This window comes from Jaculus jaculus, chromosome 1 (genome assembly GCF_020740685.1).
Source record: "Jaculus jaculus isolate mJacJac1 chromosome 1, mJacJac1.mat.Y.cur, whole genome shotgun sequence".
NCBI classification, from domain to species: Eukaryota; Metazoa; Chordata; class Mammalia; order Rodentia; family Dipodidae; genus Jaculus; species Jaculus jaculus.
In genome coordinates, this window is record NC_059102.1 from 7,922,371 (window position 1) to 7,949,206 (window position 26,836).

At 45.5% G+C, this 26,836-nt stretch overlaps 1 protein-coding gene across 3 annotated transcripts in view; it reads left to right on the plus strand.

Moving 5' to 3' along the window:
* Dhx32 (DEAH-box helicase 32 (putative)) overlaps positions 1-26,836 on the plus strand; it is a 75,183-nt gene that overhangs the window by 16,624 nt on the left and 31,723 nt on the right. For all 3 annotated transcript variants that reach the window (XM_045149081.1, XM_004659193.3, XM_045149084.1), the window contains exons 2-3: positions 9,552-10,056; positions 24,555-24,748. In XM_045149081.1, coding sequence (XP_045005016.1) covers positions 9,778-10,056; positions 24,555-24,748 — 473 coding nt within the window. In that variant the 5' untranslated portion in view covers positions 9,552-9,777. The remainder of the gene's footprint in view (positions 1-9,551; positions 10,057-24,554; positions 24,749-26,836) is intronic.

A 26,836-nucleotide genomic window follows, 5' to 3' on the forward strand; every position in this document is an offset into this window, starting at 1 on the left:
CACATGCCCTGAGCCCTTTGCACGGTGTTGTGCCATGCAACACCAGCCCATGCCTGCTGCCTGAACCACCTGGACACTTATGTGTTAAGAACTTCAGTGTTTTAGCTGGGCGTGGTGGCGCACACCTTTAATCCCAGCGCTTGGGCGGCAGAAGTAGGAGGAGTATCATGAGTTCGAGGCCTTGAGCTACAATGAGACCCTAATTTGAAAAAAAAGAATTTCAGTGTAAACTGTGTTAACAGTTTTCTGCTGTTTTTTTTTTTTTGGGGGGGGGGGGTTCGAGGTAGGGTCTCATTGTAGCTCAGGCTGACCTGGACTTCACTATGTAGTCTCAGGGTGGCACTATGTAGTCTCAGGGTGGCCTTGAACTCATGATAATCCTCCTACTTCTGCCGCCTGAGTGCTGGATTAAAGGCATGCGCCACCATGCCTGCCTGCCCCATTTTTTTGAGCTATGGTCTCACTCTAGCCAAGGCTGACCTGGAATTCACTATGTAGTAGTCTAAGGGTGACCTTGAACTCACAGTGATCCTTCTACTTCTACCTCCCAAGTGCTGGGATTAAAGGTGCGCGCCACTACACCCATCTTTTTTTTTATATTTACTTATTAGAGAAGGAGGAAGATGGAGAATGGGCACCGCCAGGGCCTCTAGCCACTGCAGACAAACTCTATACACATGTGCCACTTTGTGCATCTGGCTTTACCTAGGTACTGAGGAATCATACCTGGGTCATTTGGCTTTGCAGGCAAGCGCCTTAACCACTATGCCATCTCTCCAGCCCAGTGTTTTTTGATTTTTAAAAAATATTTATTTATTGAAGTGTGTGCAAGAGAGAGGCAGATTGAGAATGGGCACACTAGGGCCTCCAGCCACTGCAAATGAACTCCAGATACATGTACCACTTTGTGCATCTGTCTCACGTGGGTACTGGAGAATTGGAACTGGAGTCCTTAGACTTCTCAGGCAAGCATCATAACTGCCAAGCTGTCTCTCCAGCCCATGTTTATTTAAGGCAGGATCTCACCCTGTAGCTGTGGCTCACATCTTCCCCTGGCTACCTCTGAGAAAGGTCTTGATTATAGACCCCTGTGGATAGGTTGGACCCACCTGTATGGTCTTGATAATTTCCTAAGCTCAAATCCTTGTTCACTTCTGCAGGGTCAAAGTATGCATTCACAAACTTCAGGGATTGGGACATGTTTGGAGGCCACTACTCTGCTGATCACATCAGTTGAGGGATTTAAAATGAAATAAAAAACAAAACAAACCCAGGGGTGCTGAGGACCTAGCCCCATGGCAGAGTGCATGCGCGTCGCGCACAAGCCCCGGCTTCAGTCCCTAGCACAGAGGGAAAATCAAGAATAACTTCAAATATTTCAGAAAAGGAATTACCTAAGATACGGACTAGGCTTGTGACTCTGAGGTGGATGTTGAGGCTTAGTTTCAGACAAGAAAGTTTGAAATGCCTATTAAATATCCAGGTGTAGGGATGAGTAGGTAGTTGAATACATGAGACTAGAGTTTAGTGGTCAAGAAATGGGAAGAGGCTCAATGAGACCACCATCCTGTAATACAGGGAAAAGAGAAGAGGACCGGAGATTTAACTATTGGGAAATCAGCCAGATCTCTGCCAAGTACTAAAGTCATAAATTTGAAAACTTAAGAAGTGTGAGGAAGGCATTCATGTTGAATACAGAAAAGGGCAGATGAGGGACTAGGTAGATGGCTCAGCAGTTAAGGCGCTTGCCTGCAGAGCCTAATGACCCGGGTTCAGTTCCCCAGTACCTACACAAAGCCAGTGAAGTCATGAGTACCAAGGCCACTTTTTGTCTGGAAGACAGCATTGTAAACAGTCCCTGTCTTCCTTTGGCTATTAAATTCTTTTCCACCACCTATTCCACAGTGGCCCCTGATACTGATGTCTCATTTAGTGCAGTAGGATCTTACCATATAGTTCTGGTGGGCAATCTAGAGTCTTGGTGTGGTGATTTGATTCAGGTGTATCCCATAAATTTGTGCTGAATGCTAGGTTCTCAGCTGATGGCAATTTGAGAATTGGCTTCTCTGGAGAAGATGTGTTATTGGGGGCTGACTTATGGGTGGTATAGCCAGCTTCTCCTTGCCAGTGTTTGGCACACTCTACTGCTGCTGTTGTTTACTTGATGGTGGCCAGGAGGTGATGTCCAGCCTCTGCTCATGCCATCTTTTCCCTTGCCATCCTGGAATTTAAACCCTTTCTTCCCTATAGCTGCTTTTGGTTGGGTTGCTTTTGCCAGCAATGAGAAGTTGACTACAACATTTGGAAATAGCCTGTAATATTTTGACAGTATCAGAGGCCTTCCTAGCCAACAAATATCTGAAAGGTATTTCACCCCTGGCACTGAAATTTTTCCAATAACAATTTATGGCTAGGCACAACATCATCCATCCCCACAGGATGCTTCTGCCCAAATCTTCTCTCTTTTTAACATACATATTATTAGCTAGTGAGGAGGTAGTTTTCCATATAACTTTTTTTTTTTAAATTAAAAAATGTACTAGAGTATATGGACACAACAAGGCGTCTTGCCAATGCAAGTGAACTCCAGATGCATGTGTCACTTTGTGGTTTTACATGGGCACTGGATAGGCAGTTTAGGGTTAACAGCCTCCCCAAACTCTAAGCAAGGGTTGTCTTTGAGCCTGTCAGTCTCTACTTTGCCAGAGGTCAGCAAAAGATAAGGCATTTCCTTATCTCTTGCTGCCTAAAGAAGTTCCCTAGATCTGTTTTTCCATAAGCTCACTTGAGTCCCTCATTAGAAAGGAATTTTCTTTTGCTTGACTTAAAATTCCTGGAAGAACTAAACCTGAACCCAGTATTGTGGTTGGATAGCTCAGCCCCCATTCAGAACTTATAAATGACCCTAGCTTGGCTCTCTAAGTGGGCTTCACACCCTCTTGCCTTCTTGTGGGCAGGAGCTCTGTTGTCCTGGCATTGCCTCCTCTCGCCCTCTCGTGAGCAGGAGCTCTGCTGTCCTGGCATTACCTCCTCTTGCCCTCTCGTAGACAAGAGCTCTGTTGTCCTGGCATCATCTCCTCCTGCCCTCTTGTGGGCAGGAGCTCTTTATACTTTCTCCTCTTCTCTTAATCTAATAAAATCTCTCTGAACCTTACCCTCTAGTTGGTAGACTTTAGTTCTTTGAACTTACCAGACACTGGGGACACTGCAAAATTCCCACATCATATTGGTGTGTTGGTGAATATCTGTCCCAAAAATTCCTGTGTCTCTGAAGAATTCAGGACCCGTAGGCTTTTCAAGAAAGCAAGAGTCTTTGGGGCTAGAGAGATGGCTTTGTGGTTAAGTTGCTTGCCTGCAGAGCCAAAGGACCTAGATTTGATTCCCTAAGACCCACAAAAGCCAGATACACGAGGTGGTACATGCATCTAGAGTTTGTTTGCAGCAGCTGGAGGCCCTGGTATGCCCATTCTCTCTGTCTGTGTGCTTGCAAATAACTAAATAACAATGTTTAAGAAATTGTTTGCTTGTGTATGTGGGGTTGGGGAGTGCACCAGGGCCTTTTTGTGGTGCTGCATATAAATGCCAGGTGCTTGCACCAGTTTTTGCCTCCAGCTTACATGCTTGGCTTAGAAATTGAACCCAGGCAGGCAGGGTTTGCCTGAAAGCTTATTTACAACAGAGCCATCTTCCCAGCCCTGACCTTGACATTTTTCTGTTTGCACCCCCCACCCCTTCCCTGTAGGATGGTCTCACTCTAGCGCAGGCTGATTTGGAATCCATTATACAGACTCAGGCTGGCCTGGAACTCACAGTGACTCTCCTCCTCCCTACTGTAGGGAGTGCTACGACACACAGTTTATGCTGTGCTGTGGATCAGACTCAGGTTTTCATGCATGACAGGCAAGCACCATTCCAGTGGAGCTTCCCCTCAGCCTCCATGTTTGCTTTTCCTCACTCAGCTTGGTCCTGTTAAATTTGCTAAAGCAGAACATGGGTTGCTTGCATATATTTTATTACCTCCAGGAGAATACACTAGCATGGCCCATGTAGGTGCAGCCTGAATGAGAAGAGGTATGTGACAATCACTGGGATTAGTGGACCTCAAACTCATCCCCCAGTTGGGTCTCAGCCACTCCCCTCTCCATACCTGGAGCCCAGCAGAAAACACTGCTTATTCAAATCTCATAGCTTTGCCCTCTGACTCACTGGATTCACTGAGAGCCCTTTGTGAACTCCGCCTTCACAAATATTTTGTAAAACAAGCTTGTCTGGTTTCTGACAGCAAGGAGGACAGCCTCGCTGGTGAAAGCACAGACGACAGGTGGCATGGGCACAGAATCCCTGGGCCAGGCAGAGTTCCGGAGCAGTCGTCTAGTTTTGGCCTTTCCTTAATCACTTCAGAAAATCTGAGGACATTATTCTGCTGTGGTAACTGATGTAATGGTGACCCTGAGCCATGATGAAAAGGTTAACTTGTAAGGAGTTGTTATTTAGAAGGCCAGCAGTGTGTCATTTGTGTCTACAGGACATATCACCCAGGAATGCAGTAGCTTGCCAGTGACCATCCAAGACCTGCCCATCCCTCTGGTGGAGTGGGCTCCTTGTGGTGATGGCTGGGTGCTGTCCTCTGGAGACTTGATAGGCTAGAGCACATTCCATGGCTCCCTGGAGTGGGAGGCTGTGCTGACTGCCCACTGGTACCACCTGAACATCTCCGAATGATGGCTAGCTCCAAAACCTAGTGTCTTGAGCACAGAAACACCACGGAAGTGACTGAGTATCGCTACGCTGTGTTCTTTTAGTCACAGTGAGTCCAGTGGCAGCTCAGACTCAAGGAGAGAGGAAATAGGCCCCTCCTTTCCAGTGGAGCAGTGGCCAGGAGTCTGTGGCCATCTTTAGTTCTGGAAAGATTGCCTATTTCTAGAAATCCTGACCCCAGACACCTGACTTCAGGACTGTACCATCAAGACCAGCCCCATCAAGGGACTCAGATAAAACCCCAGCCTGCGTCTTGCTGGGGGTGCTTCTCAAACTCCCTCTTGGCTTAGCTCTGCATTTCTCTTAAGATCTGGGCTTCCCCATTTCTGGGAACCCAGCCAATGTCCCCTTTTGGCCATGAGCTGTCTTCTCACCTGTAAACCTTATCCTCTAGTCTGTGGCTGTCCATTACCCCAAAATTCTGTATTATATCCGTGCATTGGCAGAGGAACCCCATTCCTGTACTATAAGTTTGTGTGATCAGAGCTGGGAACACAGATCCAGGTTGTCTTGATAACGTGCCATAGCACAGTACAAAGCGTTAAACCCATGGGCTCATCAGATACATTGGTGAGAACATCAGATCGGTTAGGGTTGTGGCGGAATGGGGCAGTCTCTGCAGTAGGTTCCAGATGTAATCTCTTGTGGAGGTAGGAGATTTGAGGCAGGGTCTGGCTTTCACCCAGGATGACCTTGAACTCGCTCTGTAGCCCAGGCTGGCCTTGAGCTCAACAGTAGTGCTTGATTGTACCTCAGCCTCCCGAATGTTGGGTCACATGTTTGTGCCACCACACCCAGCAGTGCTGTCTTAAAACATTCTTAGCTTAAGGGTGGTGGAAATCGGTAGTCTCCTACTAAACTTAGTAGTTTAACAATGCATTCCAAAAGCTCTACTCAACAGTCACCACGGTGTTAGGTCAGATACAGAGGCTGGTAGTAAATGGCTGTAGCTGGAAGGAGAGCTAGCCCATGATGATTTTGACCATCTTCAACATTTCCTGGCTACCATCATAAAGTTCTAATCAGTCTGCTGGAGCTGTAGCACACATGTGGCGTCTTCAGAGAACTTCATTTCAAGCTTGCTAAGGCTATTGTAACCCCAGCTTAGTACAATCTTAGGGAGTATTATAAATTAATAGAAACATATAAACATATCTGGTTAAAAATGATAGCTACTGTTTAAGGTAAAATAATAAATAGTCTTAAAGCGAACATAGGTGTTTTAAGTAGAAGCTTCTTGTATGGACACATCATATGTTGATACCATCATTTCCCTCCTCCCTGCCCCCACTCCACTGAGGGTCCTCCGTAGTGCAATCGCTGGCATTCACCATGGAGTTGTGAGTTATGAGTTGTAAGAGCAACAGTCACTCGTGTGTGTGTTTGAAGGGAATGACTCTGGATATCTCCTCCCAACCTGTGGCTCTTACAGTCTTTTCACCCCCTCTTCTGCAAAATTCCCTGAGCCTTAGTGAGTATTTTTTAAGTCTACTTCAGTTTTTTCTCAGCAGCCTCTGGATTCCTGCCTTGGTATGTTTTGAGTATCTTGAGGGTCTGTCTCCATCACCCTGGCCCAGGTTGTGAGGCCCGCATGGAGGCAGCCCTCCCTTGTCATCTCTCCAGTTCCTCCCTCTGTGGTTCACCCGGGCCCTGGTGCTGTGCGAGGGGGCTTCATCCCCTGCCAGGGGCTCAGCTGTCAAGTCTTGTCTTGTTGATAGATGTCAGTTGTCCTGTTCCCACTGCTTTCTGATTTTTTTTTTTTTCCCCCGAGGTAGAGTCTCACTGTAGGTCAGGCTGACCTGGGATTCACTATGGAATCTCAGGATGGCCTTGAACTCAGTGGTCTTCCTACCTCTTGCCTCCCAAGTGCTGGGATTAAAGGCGTGTGCCACCACGCCTGGCTTCTTCTTTTTTTTTTTTTTTTCTTTATTAATTTAAGCCAAATCTCACTCTAGTGCAGGCTGACCTGGAACTCACTGGGGTCCTCCTACTTCAGCCTCCCAAGTGCTGGGTCATCACAGGTTTAGTGACAGTCCATCATGCAAGATTCTGAGGATGAGACCCTTGGGAAGGAGTCTAATTAGAATGAAAGCAAAACTGAATTTAACTTCTCTTAGCAGTAGGGTTTGGTTCTTGGACCTCCTGACCTCAGAATTTGCTTGTCCTGGTATCTCAAGCAATATGCTTCCTGCAGCTATGGTGGGGGTCGTATCTCACACCACAGGGACACTGAGGGTCCTGAAGTGAATCCACACTGTGTTTCCATATTTGTATTACACACCATTATGCCATTGTAGTTTTGCTACAGTGACTTTCAGAAAAAAGTTTTCAGAACTGTGACTGTACAGTGCTGAAGTAGCCCTCACCCCTCTGGGGGTTACTTCCTCCCTCTTTTAGGTTATTTGTGAGTTTATAGAAATCCCGCCCTGCTCTTGCTCTTTGCTTAAGATACCTTTAGGTGGGCTGGAGAGATGCTTAATAGTTAAGGCGCTTGCCTGCAAAGCCAAAGGACCTAGGCTCGATTCCCCAGCACCCACATAAGCTAGATGCACAAGGTGGCACATGCGTCTGGAGTTCATCTGCAGTGGCTGGAGGCCCTGGCATGCCCATTCTCTGTCTCTCTCTCTCTCCCTCTCTCTCCGCCCTCCCCCTGCTGTCTTTAGGTCTGTGTCCAGTGCTTGATTACTAATGAGAATGCCAGCCTCTTGAGGGGCTGCCTCCGTGAAGCCTCATTGGACCAGTGGAGTTTTTCTCCTTATTTACAGATAAAGCCCGCACTGGGAGCCACTGACTCGAGCCCGTAATAAAACTAGAGTTAGCCCATAATAAAACTAGAGTTGGGTGGATCACTGCTGTGAAAATAGTAATTAAGTAAAAGTGAGAGAAAGCCTATCATGAGCTGTGTTTTAGAATATTTTTTAAGACTTAAAGAGACTTTATTAGATTAAGAGAAGGAAAATACAGAGAGCTGCCATGAGGAAGTAGGGGTGGATAGAGTCCATATGGAAGCAGGGTCCCTCCCTTGAGATGGGGTGGGGGGGCTTACCAGAGCAGGGAACTGTAAGTTCAGTAAAGGTGAAAAGGCACAAAAGCTCATTGGGTGATGAGGGAATTTTGGGTTCCTTGTACACCAATCCACCAGTAATTTGGCATATTCCCAGATCCTTGTCCTATGAATTCAAAGACAAATCCACAGGCTAGAGGATAAATTGAGAAGGATTTGATTACAGTTTAAAGTTTTAGGAGGGCGAAGAGAAAGGAGCTTAAGCCTAGAACCCAAGAGAAGGAAGCAAGGTAGAGCTCCTGCCCAGGGAGGCCAGAGGGGTTGAGAAGCCCACCTCAACTCAGAACGGGGGTTTTTCATGAGGAGTGGCTACGTGAGGAGGACCAGGTTTTACAGCTTTGCCAATAAGCTTAGGTAAGGTTCGGAGTTTGTGACCTCTAGGAAGGGTTTAGTCTAGAAATCTTTCCTGAAGGGTGCGACATCCAGGCTTCTGCAGCTTAGTGACATTTCCTGCTTTTAGTCAAGAAATCCCAAACCGTCACTTTTGGGGTTCTTTTACCCTGACTACCTAGCCAATTTCTGCCTCCTATCAATTTGTTTGCTTGTTAATTTGTTTGTGTGGGGGGAGAGAATATGGTTGCGTCAGGACCTGTAGCTGCCGCAAACAAACTCCAGACGCATGCACCCCCTTGCGCATCTGGCTTATGGTGGGTCCTGGGGAATCAAACCTGGTTCCACTGGCTTTGCAGGCAAGCACCTTAACATCCAAGCCATCTTTCCAGCCAATTTGTTTGTTTGTTTGTTTATTTATTTATTTTTTTTTTTTACTGAGTTTTCTTCTTTCTCCCAGCGGCACACAGTGCCTTTTTTCTGTCAGCCTCTAGTGATTGAGGAGAACACCTTACCTGGCAGGCAGGGGATGTTACTGGTGCAAGGCCTACCTTTCCTTAGGTTATTTCTCTTCCTCATTTAAACTGTAAATTGTCTTTTACTAGCTCTCATGTCTGATATGTTGGGCTCCACACTCAGGAAACTCAAGAAATAGGCTGAAGATCTAATTAAACAGTAGGACTTATTAGCAAAAGCTATCTCAGATGGAAAGTAATTGTAAACTCACTTCCTTCACTTGATTTTCTAAACTGGTACAAGCAAAAAATTAAGTTTTTAAAAAATAGTTTCACTGGGCATGGTGAGACATGCCTTTAATCCCAACACTCAGGAGGCAGAGGTAGCAGGATCGCTGTGAGTTCAAGGCCATCCTGGGAATACAGAGCGAATTTCAGGTTAGCATGTGCTAGAGTGAGACCCTACCTTGAAAAACAACAACAACAAAAAATTTCCTTTAAACTGGAAACTTTGCAAATAATAATGACAGTTTCTGGTAGCTAGTGTTAGAGGAACACTCACCAGGCCTTCACAGTTTTCCCTTTTATGGAGTCCATACCCCCTTTGTCATGGGATTAGTGACCACGTGATTGAGTAGCCTCACAGTTCCGATCGGGCTCCCTGCTGTTTTCCTTTGACCAGGACAGAGTTGGGCGGCCACAAGCCGAGGTCAGATGGAGAGCACCAGCCCCAGTGTGAATCCAGTCTGGGAAAAGTCGCCGTGCACTAGCCTGGAATAGTTGGCCTAAATTGTTCCTGGTCAGTGAGCAGGCAGCAGCAAGGACAGACTCTAACCAGTTGACAGAAAAGATCACGTTGGTTTTGAGTATATCTGCTTTTGGGTTTAATTTCTGGTATATGTACCTAATTTTACATTTTTTCCACCTTTTTGGCTTTTTTTTAGTGTAATCTGTTGAAAGCCATGCAACACTCAAGGAGAGTGCTGAGGAGAGCGAGGACAGAGAGTAGCCCAGGAACGAGGGGCAGCCTCAGGTCCGAGGAACTAACTTGCTGAAACCTTGAACTCAGTGGGGGAGCCTGTGACTGGGAGTGTGGACCGGGCCTGCACCATGTGCTGTGTGATGGGTTGTTGACTGTGGAGCGTCAGCTGCCCCACCTCCCTGCTGACCATGGAGGAAGATCTGGAGCATCCAAACTCCTCCTCGGAAAAACGCTATTTTCCTGAATCCCTGGATTCCAGCGATGGAGATGAGGAGGGGGTTCTGGCCTGTGAGGATCTGGAATTGAACCCCTTTGACGGGTTGCCATATTCTTCACGTTACTATAAACTTTTGAAAGAAAGAGAAGAGCTTCCGATATGGAAAGAAAAGTACTCCTTTATGGAGAAGCTGCTTCAGAGTCAAATTGTGATTGTTTCAGGGGACGCCAAATGCGGCAAGAGCTCTCAGGTGAGACACCAGTACATTTGTCTTAATAATGCATTGTATTGTTTTTTATTTATTTATTTGAGAACAACAGACAGAGGCGGGGAGAGAGAGAGAGAGAGAGAGAGAGAATGAGAGAGAATGAGAGAGAATGGGTGCGTCAGGGTCTTCAGTTACTGCAAACGAACTCCAGATGTGTGTGCCCCTTATGCATCTGGCTAACATGGGTCCTGGAGAGTCGAGCCTCGAACCGGGGTCCTTAGGCCTCACAGGCAAGCCTTTAACTGCTAAGCCATCTCTCCAGCCTGATGCATCATATTTTTAAAATTGTTACATAAGTAGTTACATGTCACAATACAGTGTTCACTGTTAATAGGAATATTCTATAAGAAAGAACATTAGCAATATAAATATGGGAAGTCAGTTACTTAGTTCATTAATGCCAGCTGAACAGCAATTGTTAATACATGGAAATTATATTTAGTGTACTATATTAACTTATCGCTAGGTTCATCCATTCAAATAATCTCATTTTGCATATTGTGTTTTTAAGAGAGGTGGAAGGTGTCACTTGCCCATATATTTTGGGGGTTAGCCTCAAAGCTTACATGCCAAGTGGACTGATGATGAAGATTTGTGACTAGAAGCACAGGAACTCTCTGTTTTCCTGTAGTAAAATATAGCTGAACACTGACTATGATCCAGACCAGGAACTACATTTTGAGAAAGAATATGAGCTGTCAAAAGATAAATTTAGGAGCTGGGGTTATGGCTTAGTTGGGTAAAGGGCTTGCTGTGTAGGTGTGAGGACCTGAATTTGGATCCTCAGCCCCCATGTAAAATGCCAACCAAGCATGGTGGTATGTTTTGTAATCCTAGCACTGGTGAGGCGGAGACAGGTGGTTCCTGGAGGCTTGCTGGTGGCCTCTCTGGTGGAACGGATGAGCTCCAGGTTCCGTGAAAGACCCTTTCTCAGAGAATAAAGTGAGGAGCAACTAAGGAGATACCTGACATTGACCTCTGGCCTCTGTGCAGACATGCATGCATATTCTTGCACCCATATACACATGAAAAAAGAAAAGATAAATGTAAGCATATAAAAAATTCAAGGGTCTGGAAAGATGGCTTAGAGGTTAAGGTACTTACTTTCCTGTGAAGCCTAGGACCCAGGTTTGATTCCCTAGTACCTATGTAAGCCAGAGGTACAAGGTGACACATGTGTCTGGAGTTTGTTTGCAGTGGCTGAGGCCCTGCCATGCCTATTCTCTCTCTGTCTCTCTCTCTCAAATAAGTAAATAAATTAAAAAAAAATTCAAGGGCTGGAGAGTCAACTCAGTGGTTAAAGCACTTGCCTACAATGCCTAATGACTGGGGTTCTATTCCCCAATAACCTCGTAAAGGCAGATGCACAAAGGGGTACATGCATCTGGAGTTTGTTTGAAGTGGCTAGAGGCCCTGGTACACCCATTCTCCCTCCCTCCCTCCCTGCAAATAAATAAATTTAAGTAACTGATGAGGATCTGTGAGCTGAGAATACTCAGAACAGAACAGTGAACTTCGCCGCATGGGACAAGAAGCTCTTGCCAGAGCTGAGGACTGGGCTAGAGGCTAACACATCCTTGTGTTTACAGAAGTAGAATGCTCCTGGCTATGTCACAGGTTCCAGTTGGTAAACTGGGTTCCTTTACTGTCTCTCTTGGGTTTGGTTTACTTATAATAGGAACTTAAAGCCTAGGTGATCCCCTAGCCCTAGCCTAATGGTCTCCTGTTCCTTTTTAAACAAGAGTAGTATAGGAAAGAGAAACTAAATACTTTTTTTCTACCCTTCAAAGTCCTTACGTTCTCTTTAATAAAAGACAGATTGGAAACTGGTGAGATGGCTCAGCAGTTACGGGTGCTTGCTTGCTAAGCCTGATGGCCTACGTTTGATTCCCCAGTACCCACATAAAGCCAGACACACAAAGCCTGTCTATCTTCTCTCTCTCTCTCTCTCTCTCTCTCTCTCTCTCTCTCTCTCTCTGCTTGCAAATAAGTAGGTTGGTAGGTAGGTAGACAGACAGACAGAAAGGAAAGAAAGAAGAAAGAAAAAAGAGAGGGAAAGAATAAAAGAGGGAGTGGGCACTTCAGGGCCTCCAACCACTGCAAATGAACTCCAGGTGCATGAGCAACTTTTGCATCTGGCTTTATGTGAGTACTGGTGAATCAAACCCAGGTCATCAAGCTTTGCAGGCAAGTGCCTCAATTGCTGAGCCATATCTCAGCCTCTTCCCCCTTATTTTGTGCTTACAAATTAATAAAAATATTTCTTTAAAAAAGACAGAGTGAGCTGGGCATGGTGGCTCGTGCCTTTAATCCCAGCACTTGGGAGGCAGGGGTAGGAGGATCATTGTGAGTTCAAAGCCACCCTGAGACTACATAGTGAATTCTAGGTCAGCCTGGGCTAGAGGGAGACCCTACCTGGGGGTTAGGGGGTGGTGATTGGCTGGAGAGATGGCTTAGCAATTGGGACACTTACCTGCAGAGACAAAGGACTCAGGTTTGTTTTCCCTAGACCCACATCAGTCAGATACACAAAGTGGCACATGCATATGCAGTTTGTTTGCAGTGGCTAGAGGCCCTGGCATGCCAATTCTGTCTCTCTTTATCTGCCTCTTTCTTTCTCCTCTCTCTCAAATAAATAAAAATAATTAGCTGGGTGTGGTGGTGCATGCCTTTAATCTCAGCACCAGTTCGAGGCTACCCTGAGACTACATAATGAGTTCCAGGTTTAAAAAAAAAAAAACAACACAAAGTGACAGAAGAGACTGATATAGAGATTCACTAACTTGATGGCAGATGTCCAGAGAGAGGGTAGACACTCTGGCAGTGTTGGGATTGAGCGTTGTCATTTTCCAAAACAGTGGATAATGGTTGGGAAGGCCCAGTTGAGGTGATAGGGCCAGAGGAGGCGGGGAGGCGTGGTTAACGTAGGTGACTGAAGGTCTTCCCTGAATCATGCGCCTCCTCCTGAGGCAGAGGGGACAACTTGCAAATGGAGACTCTGTGCAGACCTGGATTTCTTTTTGACAAAATGGCAACTTTTCAGAGTGACTTTTGTATCTGCCTTTTCAAAAGAATCAGTGTGTCAAAAAGGCACAATCTGGGTAATGTTGGTATCTCATTATCTAGTTTCTAGCCACCCATGTGTATAAAAGATATAAAACAAAATTATCTTGTACTTTATAGTTATTTAAAACATCTTCTTTAATCAGAAACAATTCCTCCTCTCCGGTTCTTCTTGACCTTGGCATTTTCAAAGTATGGTGAGTTCTCCTCTAGAACTTCCAGTGGGAGCTGCTGATGTGTCCTTGGCTCTGAGCCAGCCTTCGCCTTTGTGGTCGGAAGATGGCACAGGTGTCTGGAGCTTCCTCCTCAGCGTTCTGTACGAGGCTGTCCATTCTTCCCAGCCGAAGCCGTTCTGTTTGGCCACTTGGCGAGATGGTGTCTGGTGCTTGTGCACACACTGAGGCTCTGTGACAAGTGCTGTGTCACCTGTTCCCCCACGGTGTTTTGCCTTGGTGGCGGTCGCCTCTCGGTTACTACAGGGCTGGTTAAATGATTTTTCCAGTTCTAACATGCCGTCTACGTTTACTATTTAGAGTTCTTTTATAAGGCTCAGCTTACTTATTTGTTTTCTTTTTTGAGACAGTCTCACTGTGTAGCTCAGGCTAGCCCTGAATTTTCTCAGCATCCTCCTGCCTCAGCTTTCCAAGTGCTGCTGTTACAGGTGTGGACCACCATACCCAGTTTAAGTGTATTCTTTATCATTTAGTGCTTCAGTTACTGACCAGTGTAGACGCGTTCATTGGGTTCTAATATATTTATTTTAATACATTTATTTATTTGAAAGGAGATAAAAAGAGACAGAGTGAGAGAGGGCACACCTTCTGGCAAATGAAGTCCAGATACGTGTCCTGCTTTTATACATTTGGCTTTATGTGGGTACTGGGACTCAAACCCAGGCCATTGGGCACCTTTAACCGCTAAGCTGCCTCCCTAGCCCATGTTATAGTATATTAATCTATTAATTTTGTTGCTCAGATTGTCCCTAAATGTGGCCAGTAGGCCATCTCAGATGTATGCAGTGTCCTGACTTACCCACATTGGCTTTTTGTTCTTTTTAAATTAAGGTTTTTAAAAGATATTTGTATTTAAGCCGGGTGTGGTGGCGCACGCCTTTAATCCCAGCACTCAGGAGGCAGAGGTAGGAGGATCGCTGTGAGTTCAAGGCCACCCTTGAGACTACATAGTGAATTCCAGGTCAGCCTGGGCTAGAGTGAGACCCTACCTCAAAAAAACAAAACAACAACAACCAAAACGATATTTGTATTTAGACTGGAGAGATGGCTCAGCAATTATGGTATTTGCCTGGTAAGCCTAACCACTGAGGTACACTCTGTTGGGTAGACTAGGAAGCAGCCTTTTTCCTCAAGGAGCTGTGGTTCTTTTCAACAGCAGGGTGCAAGAAATCCAGGTCTGGATGCTAGAGGTGCCGTTGCCGTGGGCCTGTCCTGGCTTCTAGAGGTGCCGTTGCTGTGGCCTGCCTGGCGTCTAGGCCCTCGAGATAGGGGCAAAGAAAGACATGCGCAAGTACGCACACCTCTATTCTGTTTGCTCATCTCTCATTTTACTTTTCTTTGTTTGTTCTTTTTATTTTTTGAGGCAGGCTCACGCTAGCCCAGGCTGACCTAGATCTCACTTTGTAGCCCAGACTGGCCTCACATACTACAACCCCTACCTTAGCCTTCTGACTGCTGGGGTTTTAAAAGGCATCTACTGCTTCATCCAGCTTATTTTACTTTTCTATCTCCAGAAGGCAGAATGCATTTGGACTGTTTCCCATATTTCTCTGTTTCCATATTTATATCTCCCTTCTCTGAGAAATTTGGCTCTTGTTGTTTATAATATTTTTACTTAATCCTGTTGTACCCAGAATTTTAGAATTGCTAATCCACACTAAAGTTTAAGGGATTTTTAAATTTTAATATTTTTAGGTGTTTTGAGTCAGGGTCTCACTCTTATCCAGGTGTACTCTGTCACCCAGGTTAGCCTCAAACTCATGGCGATCTTCCCACCTCAGCTTCCCAAGAGCTGGAATTCAAGGTGTGAGCATCCATGTCCAGTGGTGTAATATAGATATTTTTTCAGGGTAGGGTCTCACTTTAGCCCATGCTGACCTGGATGGAATTCACTGTAATCCCAGGCTGGCTTTGAGCTCATGGTGATCCCTCTACCTCTGCCTTCCAAATGTGCCACTATGCTAGGCGTGAAATGTTTTGTTTTGTTTTTTTAATGCTTTATTTTTATTTATTTGACAGAGAAAGAGGGAGAGAGAGAGAGAATGGGCGTGCCAGGGCTTCCAGCCACTGCAAACGAACTCCAGACACGTGCACCCTCTTGTGCATTTGGCTAATGTGGGTCCTAGGGAATCAAGCCTTGAACTGGGGTACTTGGGCTTCACAGGCAAGTGCTTAACCGCTAAGCCATCTTTCCAGCCCTGAAATGGTTTTTAATGAGTGGAGCCACCCAGTGGCCAGGTTGTAACTTTTTTTTTGAGGTAGGATCTCACTCTAGCTCAGACTGACCTGGAATTCACTATGTAGTCTCAGGGTGGCCTCAAACTCACAGTGATCCTCCTACCTCTGCCTCCCAAGTGCTAGGATTAAAGGCATGCACCACCACACTCAGCTATGTAACATTTTTTAACATATACTCCTTGAGTTGTCTTGGAATCTATGATTTTTTTTGTTTTGTTTTGTTTTTGTTTTTCTGAGGTAGATTCTCATTCGAACCCAGGCTGACCTGGAATTCACTACATAGTCTCAGCCTTGAACTCATGGCAGTCTTCCTAGCCTGGCTTTTGTCTATGACTTAAGAGTAAGAATTGTTTTCATACATTTTTTTAAATGCCATGGTGTTTCTTTCTCTCTCTCTCTCTCTTTTTTTGGGGTGGGGAGGTTTCGAGGTAGGGTCTCACTCTAGCCCAGGCTGACCTGGAATTCACTATGTAGTCTCAGGGTGACCTTGAACTCAAGGTGATCCTCCTACCTCTGCCTCCTGAGTGCTGGGATTAAAGGCACGGGCCACCACTCCTGGCTTAACATTTTTTTTTTAATTTTTATTAACATTTTCCATGATTATAAAATATATCCCATGGTTATATCCTCCCTCCCCACCCCCACACTTTCCTATTTGAAATTGGCTTAACATTTTTAACTCCTTCATTTTAATAAGTCATGTTCTTGTTCTGTTAATCAAAATTGAATTTAATAATTAGAAAACTGGTCTATTATGTTTTCTTCTTCTGAAAACAACATAGTATATTTTCAGAGAGCTTCCAAGCTTCTTTCTTGTCCCTCAGAGGTTTAAACCTTTAAAAGAAAAGCCTGTCTTCAAAGCCAAAGATCCTAAAAATATTCTGTCTCCTGGTGCAGATGTAATGAAAGCTATCTGCCCTGTGGAAAAGGAGGAGCTTCCTGGTTGTTTATAGAGCCTTTTCTTATTGCAATTTTTGGGCAGGCTTATGAAAGTACCAGAAAGAAAGTGAAACATTTTTAGAATTGTCTTTTTTTGCTTTCTTTTCTAGCTTTTGTGTTCAAGTTTCCCGTGAGTGGATGGGTCAGTGAGTAACAAGCAGGACATAACTGAGGTTGGATTTATGAAGCTGGCAGCATAGAACACGTCCATGTTCTTGGCTAACTTTGTCCACCATTCTCTGGGGATAGACTCAACCCTGTGTTCACCCAAAACCAAGCCATGTGTGGTATCCAAAGATACGTGGTGTAAGATACAGAAATGCCCCCTTCCTCAAAGAAGTATTCTGACGTACTGGTTTGAGGTAGGCAAGAGCATCTACCTTGGGGACGAGCTTGGACAGAGCCTCTCTGTAGAAATCATGTGGAAGATTTCCATCTGAACCCCTTTCTTTTAGGCATGAAAGGATTGGGGTCCTGGGGATGCTAAGAGAAGAAAGGCAACAAGGAGTCAGAGAAGGCTTTGAGGCCTTGGGCCCGAGGTGTGTGCAGCAGGGTGCTGGTCATGTTCCCCACAGCGGCTTATCTCACTTCACTTGTTTCCACTTGGCCTTGTCACCATTGTCTGAGGGAGGCCATCTCTAGAAGTGGGTATCACTCCTGTGAGGTCGTCTTGCCACAGGGACTGAGATGAGGCCGTACCTGACACCTGTGCTGAGGCTCTTGACTCTGGTCTGGAGCTTCTGGTGACCTTATAGGAATCTCTAGCTGACCTCTGGGCCCTGAGCCTCAGGTCCCCAGGGTCCTGCAGCCTCGCTTCTACATCTGTGCCGCCCAGCGTCAGGCGGGCACCGGTTTACTTCACTCCGGAGTCTGTTCACGTGGAGACCACTGGTCAGTAAGACAGACGTCTCAGCCATCCCAGATGCTGGCTGAGGCTGAGGCCATCTGTGGACAAGTGGAAGGCACGCCTCACTGCTTGCACACAGTTGGCCCGTCACTCACTGTAGTAGACCACATTGAGAAGTCAGGAAAATTTTGTTAAGTAGGTTCCAAATGATAGATTTCCAGGCAGTGACAGTTTCTAGATACAACATATAAATCTAGGGATGGTCTGCTGCCAAAATTCCTGGGCAAGCTGCTTTGTAAATCAAGATTTTGACCTTTTTTTCATATGTTAAAGGAGCAGTTTCCTGGGTGTTTTTTCCCCCACAATATTGCCCAGCTTTTGCTAAGTGCTCAGTGCCAATTTAGGTCACACTGTGTCCCAGAATTCAATTTCTCTGGAGAAAAAGCCCCAGTGATTGGTGGAAAGGCACAGCCTTGTACACTCTCTGGCTCCCACAGAGCTAACTTGGCCAGGAGCCACCCAGAGTAGGATTTGTGATGAGGGAAGATCTTCCAGAGAGAAGCAGCAGGTGATCTGGGGTGACAAGAGTAAGGTCCTCTTGGAGCCATTGCTCCCAGGCTCCCAGGCAAGCAGCTACCCACGAGAATCCGAAGCAAGCCAGGAGCATTGGTCCTGGTGTAGACGGCATGTGCCCACAGTACAGAATGCGCAGGAGTCCCCGAGAAGCTGTGCTTCTTGACATTACTAAATGGCCAGGTTTCCAGAATTGCTGAATCATGTTTTCCTAGTAATACTTGGAGTTTGCTAAGAAGTGACCCTGCAAAATGCCCTTTGGCTGCCTGCAGTGCCGCAGAGGCGTGCCCGCAAGGCCAGGCTTCTCAGTGCTCAGGGCAGATGCTCGTGTCCCCCTCCTGGAGAGGGAGGCCTGTTCAGTGTGCAGTCGCAGCCTGTGGCCATTACGCAGCTGCTGCTGTTGGGACTCACGGAGTTAAAGCCACCAGTAAGTGGGGTCTGTAAGTGCTGGTGAGTTCTGCTCAGCCGTGAACTTGGTTACGAAGTAAACATCACGTTGAGCAAAATGTCCATGTGCTCAGCCTCTCTCTCCATACATATATGTAGCGAGAGTTTTGGTTTCTTTCAAGGCAGGGTCTCATTCTAACTCAAACTGACCTGGAACTCATTCTGTAGTCCCAGGCTGGCATTGAACCCACGCCCAGCACTCCCACTGTATGTTTTATCGGCTGTGTGAAGGACTGCTCTGCTCATGTGCACAGTGAGAGGCTGCCCTACATTGCCCTGAGGTTCCTTTTCAGCTCTGGAACTCTAGGCTTGCCCTTTTCACCTCTGCCTCGGACCTCTCCCTTGGGACCAGGTTTGCTTTTCAATCCCTATCAGCATGGCCACACTGTCCTTAACACTTAAGTGATCTCCCTGACCTTTTTTTTTTTTTTTTTTTTTTTTTTTTCAGATTTTCAACATGGGGTCTCACTGTAGTCCAGGCTGACCTGGAATTCACTATGTAGTCTCAGGGTAGCCTTGAACTCACAGTGGTCCTACCTCTGCCTTCCGAGTGCTGGAATTAAGGACATGCACCTCTATGCCCGGCTCCTCCCTGACTTTTCCAGAGGTTTCCTTCTTTCCCTCCTCAGTCCTGACTCCCATGCTGTTATTTTCTGATTTCTGTTTGTGGTAGAGATACCTTTACCCCAATGTTTCTTTTTTAATCTTTTTTTTCTCAATTTTTATTAGCATTTTCTATGATAATAAAAATATCCCATGGTAATATACCCTCCCTCCCCCCACTTTCCCCTTTGAAATTTCATTCTCCATCATATCCCCTCCCCATCTTAATCAGTCTCTGTTTTATTTTGATGTCATGAACTTTTCCTCCTCTTATGATGGTCTTGTGTAGGTAGTGTCAGGCATGGTGAGGTCATGGATATCCAGGCCATTTTGTGTCTGGAGGAGCATGTTGTAAGGAGTCCTACCCTTCCTTTGGCTCTTTCATTCTTTCCGCCACCTCTTCCACAATGGACCCTGAACCATGGAAGGTGTGATCAAGATGTTACTCAGTACTCCAGTCACTTCTTTCCAGCACTATGATACCTTCTGAGTTATCCCAAGGTCACTGCCATCTGAAAGAGAAGATTCTCTACCCAAAGTGAGAGTAGCATTAATATAAAGGTATAAATATTAAGAAAAGTGCTTACTTACCCCAATGTTTTAACTAAGAAATCATGGGTGTTAGTTTTCTTCCTATACACAGTCAGTTCGTAATAGATACTGCTATCCTTCCTTTTAATAAACAGCTCCAGGTTATATTCCTCTACTCCTATGAAGCCTGTGCCCCCATTTTGATTATTATGATGTCCTACACCCCAGAGCCACCCTCCCCCTGCTGTGAAGTTTGAGAGTAGAGACCCATCTTCTTAGTCATCACATTCCCCCAGTGCTCAAAAACACCCTCCAAATATGAATTCACCCTGCTGTGTGCAGGTCCTGTGCTGAATATTGGGCTGTAAATATGAAGTGTATGCCTGCACCTTATAGCTCCTTACAGGGAGATTAAAGAACATCTAGCCCAGCTAGCACAGAATGCTGTGAGGTCCTAGTTAGGAACTACAGTGAATGGTCCCGACCTAAAGAAAGTCAATGTGGAAAGCAAGAATATCAACTCTACATCCTACACTTATTAGTTATACTTCCCATTGCTGTGACAATACCCGACAAAAGAAATACAAGCAAAATGGCCCAGGTACAGGCCATGGTCCCTCATGGCAGGACAGGTGTGGTGTCTGGACTGGGAGGTAACTTGTCTGGGCCCCACTTGAGGGGTGATGCCACCCAGCAAGAGTGGGTCTTCCCTCCTCAGTTCCTTTCCTGAGGTGTGTTTCTTAGGTGATTCCAAATCCAATCAGGCTGACCATGAAAATTAACCATCACACTAAGGAATGAGGAAGACAGAACTTCCATTTGGGCCAGTAATTTTGAAATAATCTAAGATAGATAGTTGAGAATCATTGAATTTAAACCTTTTTTTAAAAAACAATAAATTGAATGGAATTTCAAATGGGAAAGTGTGGGGGTGGGGAGGGAGGGAATTACCATGGGATATATTTTATAATCATGGAAAATGTTAATAAAAATTTTTAATTAAAAAAAAAACAATAAATTGATTTGTTTGGATTTTTTTTAAACATTTTTTTTAAATTTTATTTATTTATTTATTTGAGAGCGACAGACACAGAGAGAATGACAGATAGAGGGAGAGAGAGAGAATGGGCACGCCAGGGCCTCCAGCCTCTGCAAACGAACTCCAGACGCGTGCGCCCCCTTGTGCATCTGGCTAACGTGGGACCTGGGGAACCGAGCCTCGAACCGGGGTCCTTAGGCTTCACAGGCAAGCGCTTAACCGCTAAGCCATCTCTCCAGCCCTGGATTTTTTTTTTTTTTTTTGAGGTAGGATCTCACTCTAGCCCAGGCTGACCTGGAATTCACTATGTCGTCCCAAGCTGGCCTCAAACTCATAGCAATCCTTCTACCTCTGCCTACTGAGTGCTGTGATTAAAGGTGTGTACCACCACACCCAGTTTGGGATATTTTTTAAAAAATATTTTATGTATTTGCATTCCACTGCAAATGAACCCCAGACCCATACACCACTTTGTGCATCTAGCCTTATGTTGGCAATGGAGAATCAATCCCAGGCCATCAGGTTTTGTGATCAAGTCCCCTTAACTAATGAGCCATCTCTCCAGTGCCTTTACTGGAATAATTTAGTGACCAAGAAGATGGATCTCCTCTCTTGGAACTCCAAGGAATGAGGAGGCAGTGGCTTTGAGGCTAGTAGCAAGCATAGGAGGCATGTGCTGCTTGCTGAGGTGAGAGCTGCACTAAGGAGCCAGTACCACCCAGCAAGACAGTACGAACCATGGAGAAGATGACAGGGATGCCTAGGTTTGAAGGGTGGTCTCTTCCATTGACCCGTGGTTTGCTAATTGATGCTTCTACATTACAGTGAAGATTAAAATGTAAGCCCTCACAGTCATTAAAAATGTAACAGACTTTGGGCTCTAGAGATGGGCCCACATACGAGCACCTCTCGTGCATGCACGAGAACTGGGGGACCTGAGACCACCGCGCCCCATGAGTAGCAGGGCATGACCATGCGCGTCCATGCCCAGCCCTGTGGGAGCAGAGACCTGACAACCTCTGGGGCTAGTGGAAAAACAGTCGGTGAAAAGCCTGAATCTCAAGGAAACAATGCAGGCAGGACAGCCGGTGTTCTCCTCTGGCCTCTGTGGATACACTCCATCTGCACACAGATGCATACACCACACATACACACCACATCACGCCACACCCACGCACATGCACATGCAGAAAAATTAAAATGTCAGCAGGTTTTAAACATCTGGATCTATTTTTAAGACACTCTTGAAATGTCTTACTCATGTAACAATGCATAACTTATTAACAGTGTCTTAAGATCAAGGATACAAAATGAATTTGGTACTTTCTGCTATAATTTTTGCACAAATGACCTTGGTAAAAATCATTAAAGGAAGGGAGAGATGGCTCAGTGATTAAAGGCACTTTGGGGGATGGAGAAATGTTTTAGTGGTTAAGCACTTGCCTGTGAAGCCTAAGGACCATGGTTCGAGGCTCAGTTCTCCAAGACTCACATAGACAGATGCACAAGGTGGCGTATGCATCTGGGGTTTCTTTGTAGTGGCTGGAGGCCCTGGTGCGCCATTCTCTATATATCTGCCTCTTTCTCTGTCTGTTGCTCTCAAATAAATAAATAAAAATAAACAAAAAAAATGTAAAGGCACTTTTTTGCAAAGCCTAATGGCCCGAGTTTGGTTCCTCAGTGCCTATGTAAGTCCAGATGTATAAGGTGGCACATGTATCTGGAGTGCTTTTGCACTGGCAGGAAGCCTTGGCATGTCTATACTCACTCTCCCTCTATCTCTCTCATATAAAAGAATTTTAAAAGGAAATCAATTGATGTATGACACAGTTTAGGCAAAATGATTTTTAAAATTTATTTGCAAGAAGAGAGAATAGACGCTCTAGGACCTCTTGCTACGACAAGCAAACTCCAGATGCATGCACTACTTTGGGCATCTGGCTTTACATGGGTACCAAGAATTGAACCCAGACCCATCAGGCTTTGCAAGCAAGTGCCTTTAATTACTGAGCCATCTCTCTGTCCCAAAAGGATGATTTTTGGTGGGGAGGTTGGTTTTTTGTTTTGTTTTGTTTTGTTTTTTGAAGTAGGGTCTCACTCTAGCCCAGGCAGACTTGAAATTCACTATGTAGCCTCAGGGTAGCCTTGAACTCACAGAGATCTTCCTACCTCTGCCTCTTGAGTGCTGGGATTAAAGGCATGTGCCACCATGCCCAGCCCAAAAGGATTTTTTAAATGAAATGGCCTGAGCAGTCCTAATTGGAATTTATGCTTTCTGAGTACAGGCAGCTTGAATGATTATCTCTCTGAGTTTATTTTATTTTTTTTGTTTTGTTTTGTTTTTCAAGGTAGGGTCTCTCTAGCTCAAGCTGACCTGGAATTCACTCTGTATTCTCAGGGTGGCCTCAACCTCACAGCGATCTTCCTACCTCTGCCTCCCGAGTGCTGGGATTAAAGGCTTGCACCACCATGCCCGGCCTCTGGGTTTATTTTTAATTATATTTATTTTTAAAATATATTTTATGCATTGATTTGCAAGGACAGAGAGAATAATGGGCATGTCCAGGCCACTTGCTGCTTACTACAGATGAACTCCAGATGCACGTAGCACTTTGTGCATCTGGCTTTGCGTGGGTACTGGGCAATCAAACCCAGGTCATCAGGCTTATAAGCAAACACTGAACTGCTGAGCCACCTCCCCAGAATATTTTATATTTTAGCGCTTCTTACCAGGGAAATGGTAAGTAGGCTTACTTGGATATTTAATGTGATCCTTTAAATTTTAAATGTGAATGTTTTAACTTTGAATCATCATTTTTCACTTAAATGCTACTTTATAGTACATTCTTTGAAACATAGCTGATACCAGAATATAGTTGTTTTGGTTTTTTCAAGACAAGATCTCATTCTAGTCCAGGCTGACTTGGCACTTGTAGCTACAGGCTGGCCTCTACATGGCAATCCTCTTACCTTAGCCTCCTGAGTGCCAAAAGAATGAACTACCACTCCTAGCCAGAAGCTGTATGTTTTGTTTTGTTTTTTGTAGGTAGGGTCTCGCTCTAGCACAGGCTGACCCGGAATTCACTACATAGTCTCAGGGTGGTGTAGAACTTATGGCAATCCTCCAACCTCTGCCTCTCAAGTGCTGGGATTAAAGGTGTGCATCACCATACCTAGCTCAGAAGTTATATTTTTTTGAGGAGGGGCTTTGTTTTGTTTTTTGAAGCAAGGTCTCTCTGTAGGCCAAACTGACCTGGAATTAACTCTGTAACCCAGTATGGCCTTGAACTCATAGAGATCCTCCTACCTCAGCCTTTCAGGTGTTGAGATTAAAGGCATGCACTACCATGCCTGCCTGATGGGGCTTTCTTTTTTCTTTTCCTTTTTTTTTTATTTTTGAGGTTTTGAGGTAGAGTCTCACTTTAGCCCAGGCTGAATTCACTATTTTACTATGTAGTCTCAGGCTGGCCTCGAACTCACAGTGACCTGCCTACCTCAGCCTCTCGAGGGCTAGGATTAAAGATGTGCACCACCATGCCCAGCCTCATTTTTCTTTTTATCTGAAATTTATCTGTCATTGAATCAAACTTTGTTTTTGTTCTTTGTTTTTTTAGGGTGTTGCTGTAGCCCAGGCTGACCTGGAATTCACTGTGGCATCTTAGGCTGGCCTTGAACTCACAGCAGTCCTCCTACCTGTGCCTCCTGTGTGTGCGCACCACCACTAGCAAACTGTTTCATAGTTTTCCTGTTTACTCCTGTGTATTCTTTATTTACTAGTAATTGGAGTTCATAATATTGATTTCCCACAGTGCCACTTAGTAAGAATAATAGAGTGCGATTAACTCAAGCTGTAAAAGAAAAGGTCATTTAGAAAATCTACCCTCCTGTGAGAGAGCTGTCCCCTTGGTGATTTTGGTTTGTTGTCTTTCCCAGCCGGCTGATGCTGTGTCATTTTTCCCTGTCGAAGGTTCCTCAGTGGTGTGCAGAATATTGCCTTTCCATCCACTATCAGCATGGGGGCGTAATATGCACACAGGTCCACAAGCAGACCGCGGTCCAGCTCGCACTGCGGGTGGCGGACGAGATGGACGTAAACATTGGTCATGAAGTTGGCTACGTGATCCCCTTTGAAAACTGCTGCACCAGTGAAACAATCCTGAGGTTGGTGTTTGGAGGCTCATCTTGGCCCCAGTAATTCTTGCTTTGGGTTCTGCAGTCCTTCTACTGTCAAGCATCTCTGGTCTGGTGACTGTTGTGTCAACGTGCCACACCCCTTGTGTTCTCACTGGCATTCTCAAGCATTCCTTGTCTAAACTTCCATGATTCCCTGTAATCCTCAGGAAAAAAAAAATTACAACCTGATAGTTTAGCCACCAAGACCTTATAGAGCTCTGCCTCCTGGCAGGTCTACATCATTGCCCCTGTGCCGGCCACATGAGCCCCTGTGGCTCTGTGTGAACCCATGCTTCCGTTCCTTTGTGCCTTTATCCCTGCTGGCCTCTGTGTTTGGGAGGTCGTGCCTCTTCTGGGTTTGGCCAGTTCTTCCTACTACTCAGGATCATCTGAAGGTATGGGTATGGGCCACTCCAGGGAAGTGGAAATCCAGCAGGTGGTTTAGGCCATTCTAGGAAAGTGGTAACTGGGAAGGGTGGTCTGGGTTTCTCTCGGGAAACAGAGTTACAATAAAATGATGGTCAGAGTCCAAAAATGGAGACATTCTGGCTCTAACAGGTTCTAAGTAATTTTTTTGTTTGTTTGTTTTGGTTTTTAGTGGTAGGGTCTCACTCTAGCCCAGGCTGACTTGGAATTCACTATGTAGTTTCAGGGTGGCCTGGAACTCAGGGCAACCCTCCTATCTCTGCCTCCCAAGTGCTGGGATTAAAGGCATGTGCCACCATGCCCGGCCAGGTTCTAAGTAATTTATGTGGTTGTTCTATCTTTAATGCCATTCAAACTTTGGAAACCTTTGGAAAGGACTCTTGGAAATAGTTGTTTTTAAAATGAAATAATAGGGCTGGAGAAATGGCTTAGCTGTTGAGGCATTTGCCAACAAAGCCAAAGGACCATGATTCAATTCCCCATGCCCATGTAAAGCCAGATGCACAAGTTGGTGCATGTATCTGGAGTTTGTTTGCAGTGGCTGGAGGCCCTGGCATCCTCTGGTGCTCTCTTGCTCTCTTTCTCTCTCTCTCCCTCTCCTGCAAATAAATAAAATACTTAAAATGAAGTAACAGTTTTTCTGGCAATTAACATTAAATCATATGTACATTGTTAAGAAACCGTTCGAGATAACTACTAATGTCTTAGTATATTAAAACATTCCTTACTTTTTAAGCATCTATCACATGTTGGGCTTGGCTTCTAGGGCTGTTTCATGAAGTCAAGCATTCAGTTCTGACAGGCAGATGAAGGGCTGCAATTTACATTGAAATAATTCCTTTCGAATGAGCGACAGGGCTACCTGCCCGAGTCACGGCTGATGACCAGGTCTTAGCCACTGTGGCCTCTGTCCCTCTGCTATGGCTGGTTTGTCTTGTTCTCGCCTTTTGTAGCTTCACTTTGCAGCTCTGTTGCTGGACACGGGGCTGTCTTTTCCATCTCGAACCCCCAACTAGCATAGGGCTGGCAGGCACCTGCTGCAGTGCTGTGGACAGGATGGAACCCCAGAAAGAGGTCAAAGTGATTGAAAAGCCCCTTCCTTCCGTGAAAGAACATAGGGCCCTGTTTTCCTCCTGGAATCCTGTGCTGTGAAGAGGAGGCAACATGGCTGTCAGGCCAGTGTCTCCACCACTTACTGCCTGGGACCTTGCACATGACTCTTCCATAAAACTGTGGTTGTGGGCTGGAGAGATGGCTTAGCGGTTAAGGCACTTGCCTGCAAAGTCAAAAGACCCAGGCTCAATTCCCCAGGACCCACATAAGCCAGATGCACAAAGTGGTGCATGCATCTGGACCTTGTTTGCACAGCTGGAGGCCCTGGCATGCCCATTAGATCTTTTCTGTATCTGCGCCCCTCTCTTTCTCTCTCTCCCAAGTAAATAAAAATTTAAAATTTATATTTAAAAAAGCCTAGCTGTTTCCCTGATGGACCTGCTCAGGGGGTATTATGAGGACTGAATGGGTGAGGGGACAGGCCTGAAGCATATGGATGTAGACGATGGTCACATTGTGATTAGATTTAGATTTGTGCTTATGTCTCTATTGTTCTTACTAGAACCAGGTTCATTTTGCAAGAGAGGCTTGCTAGCT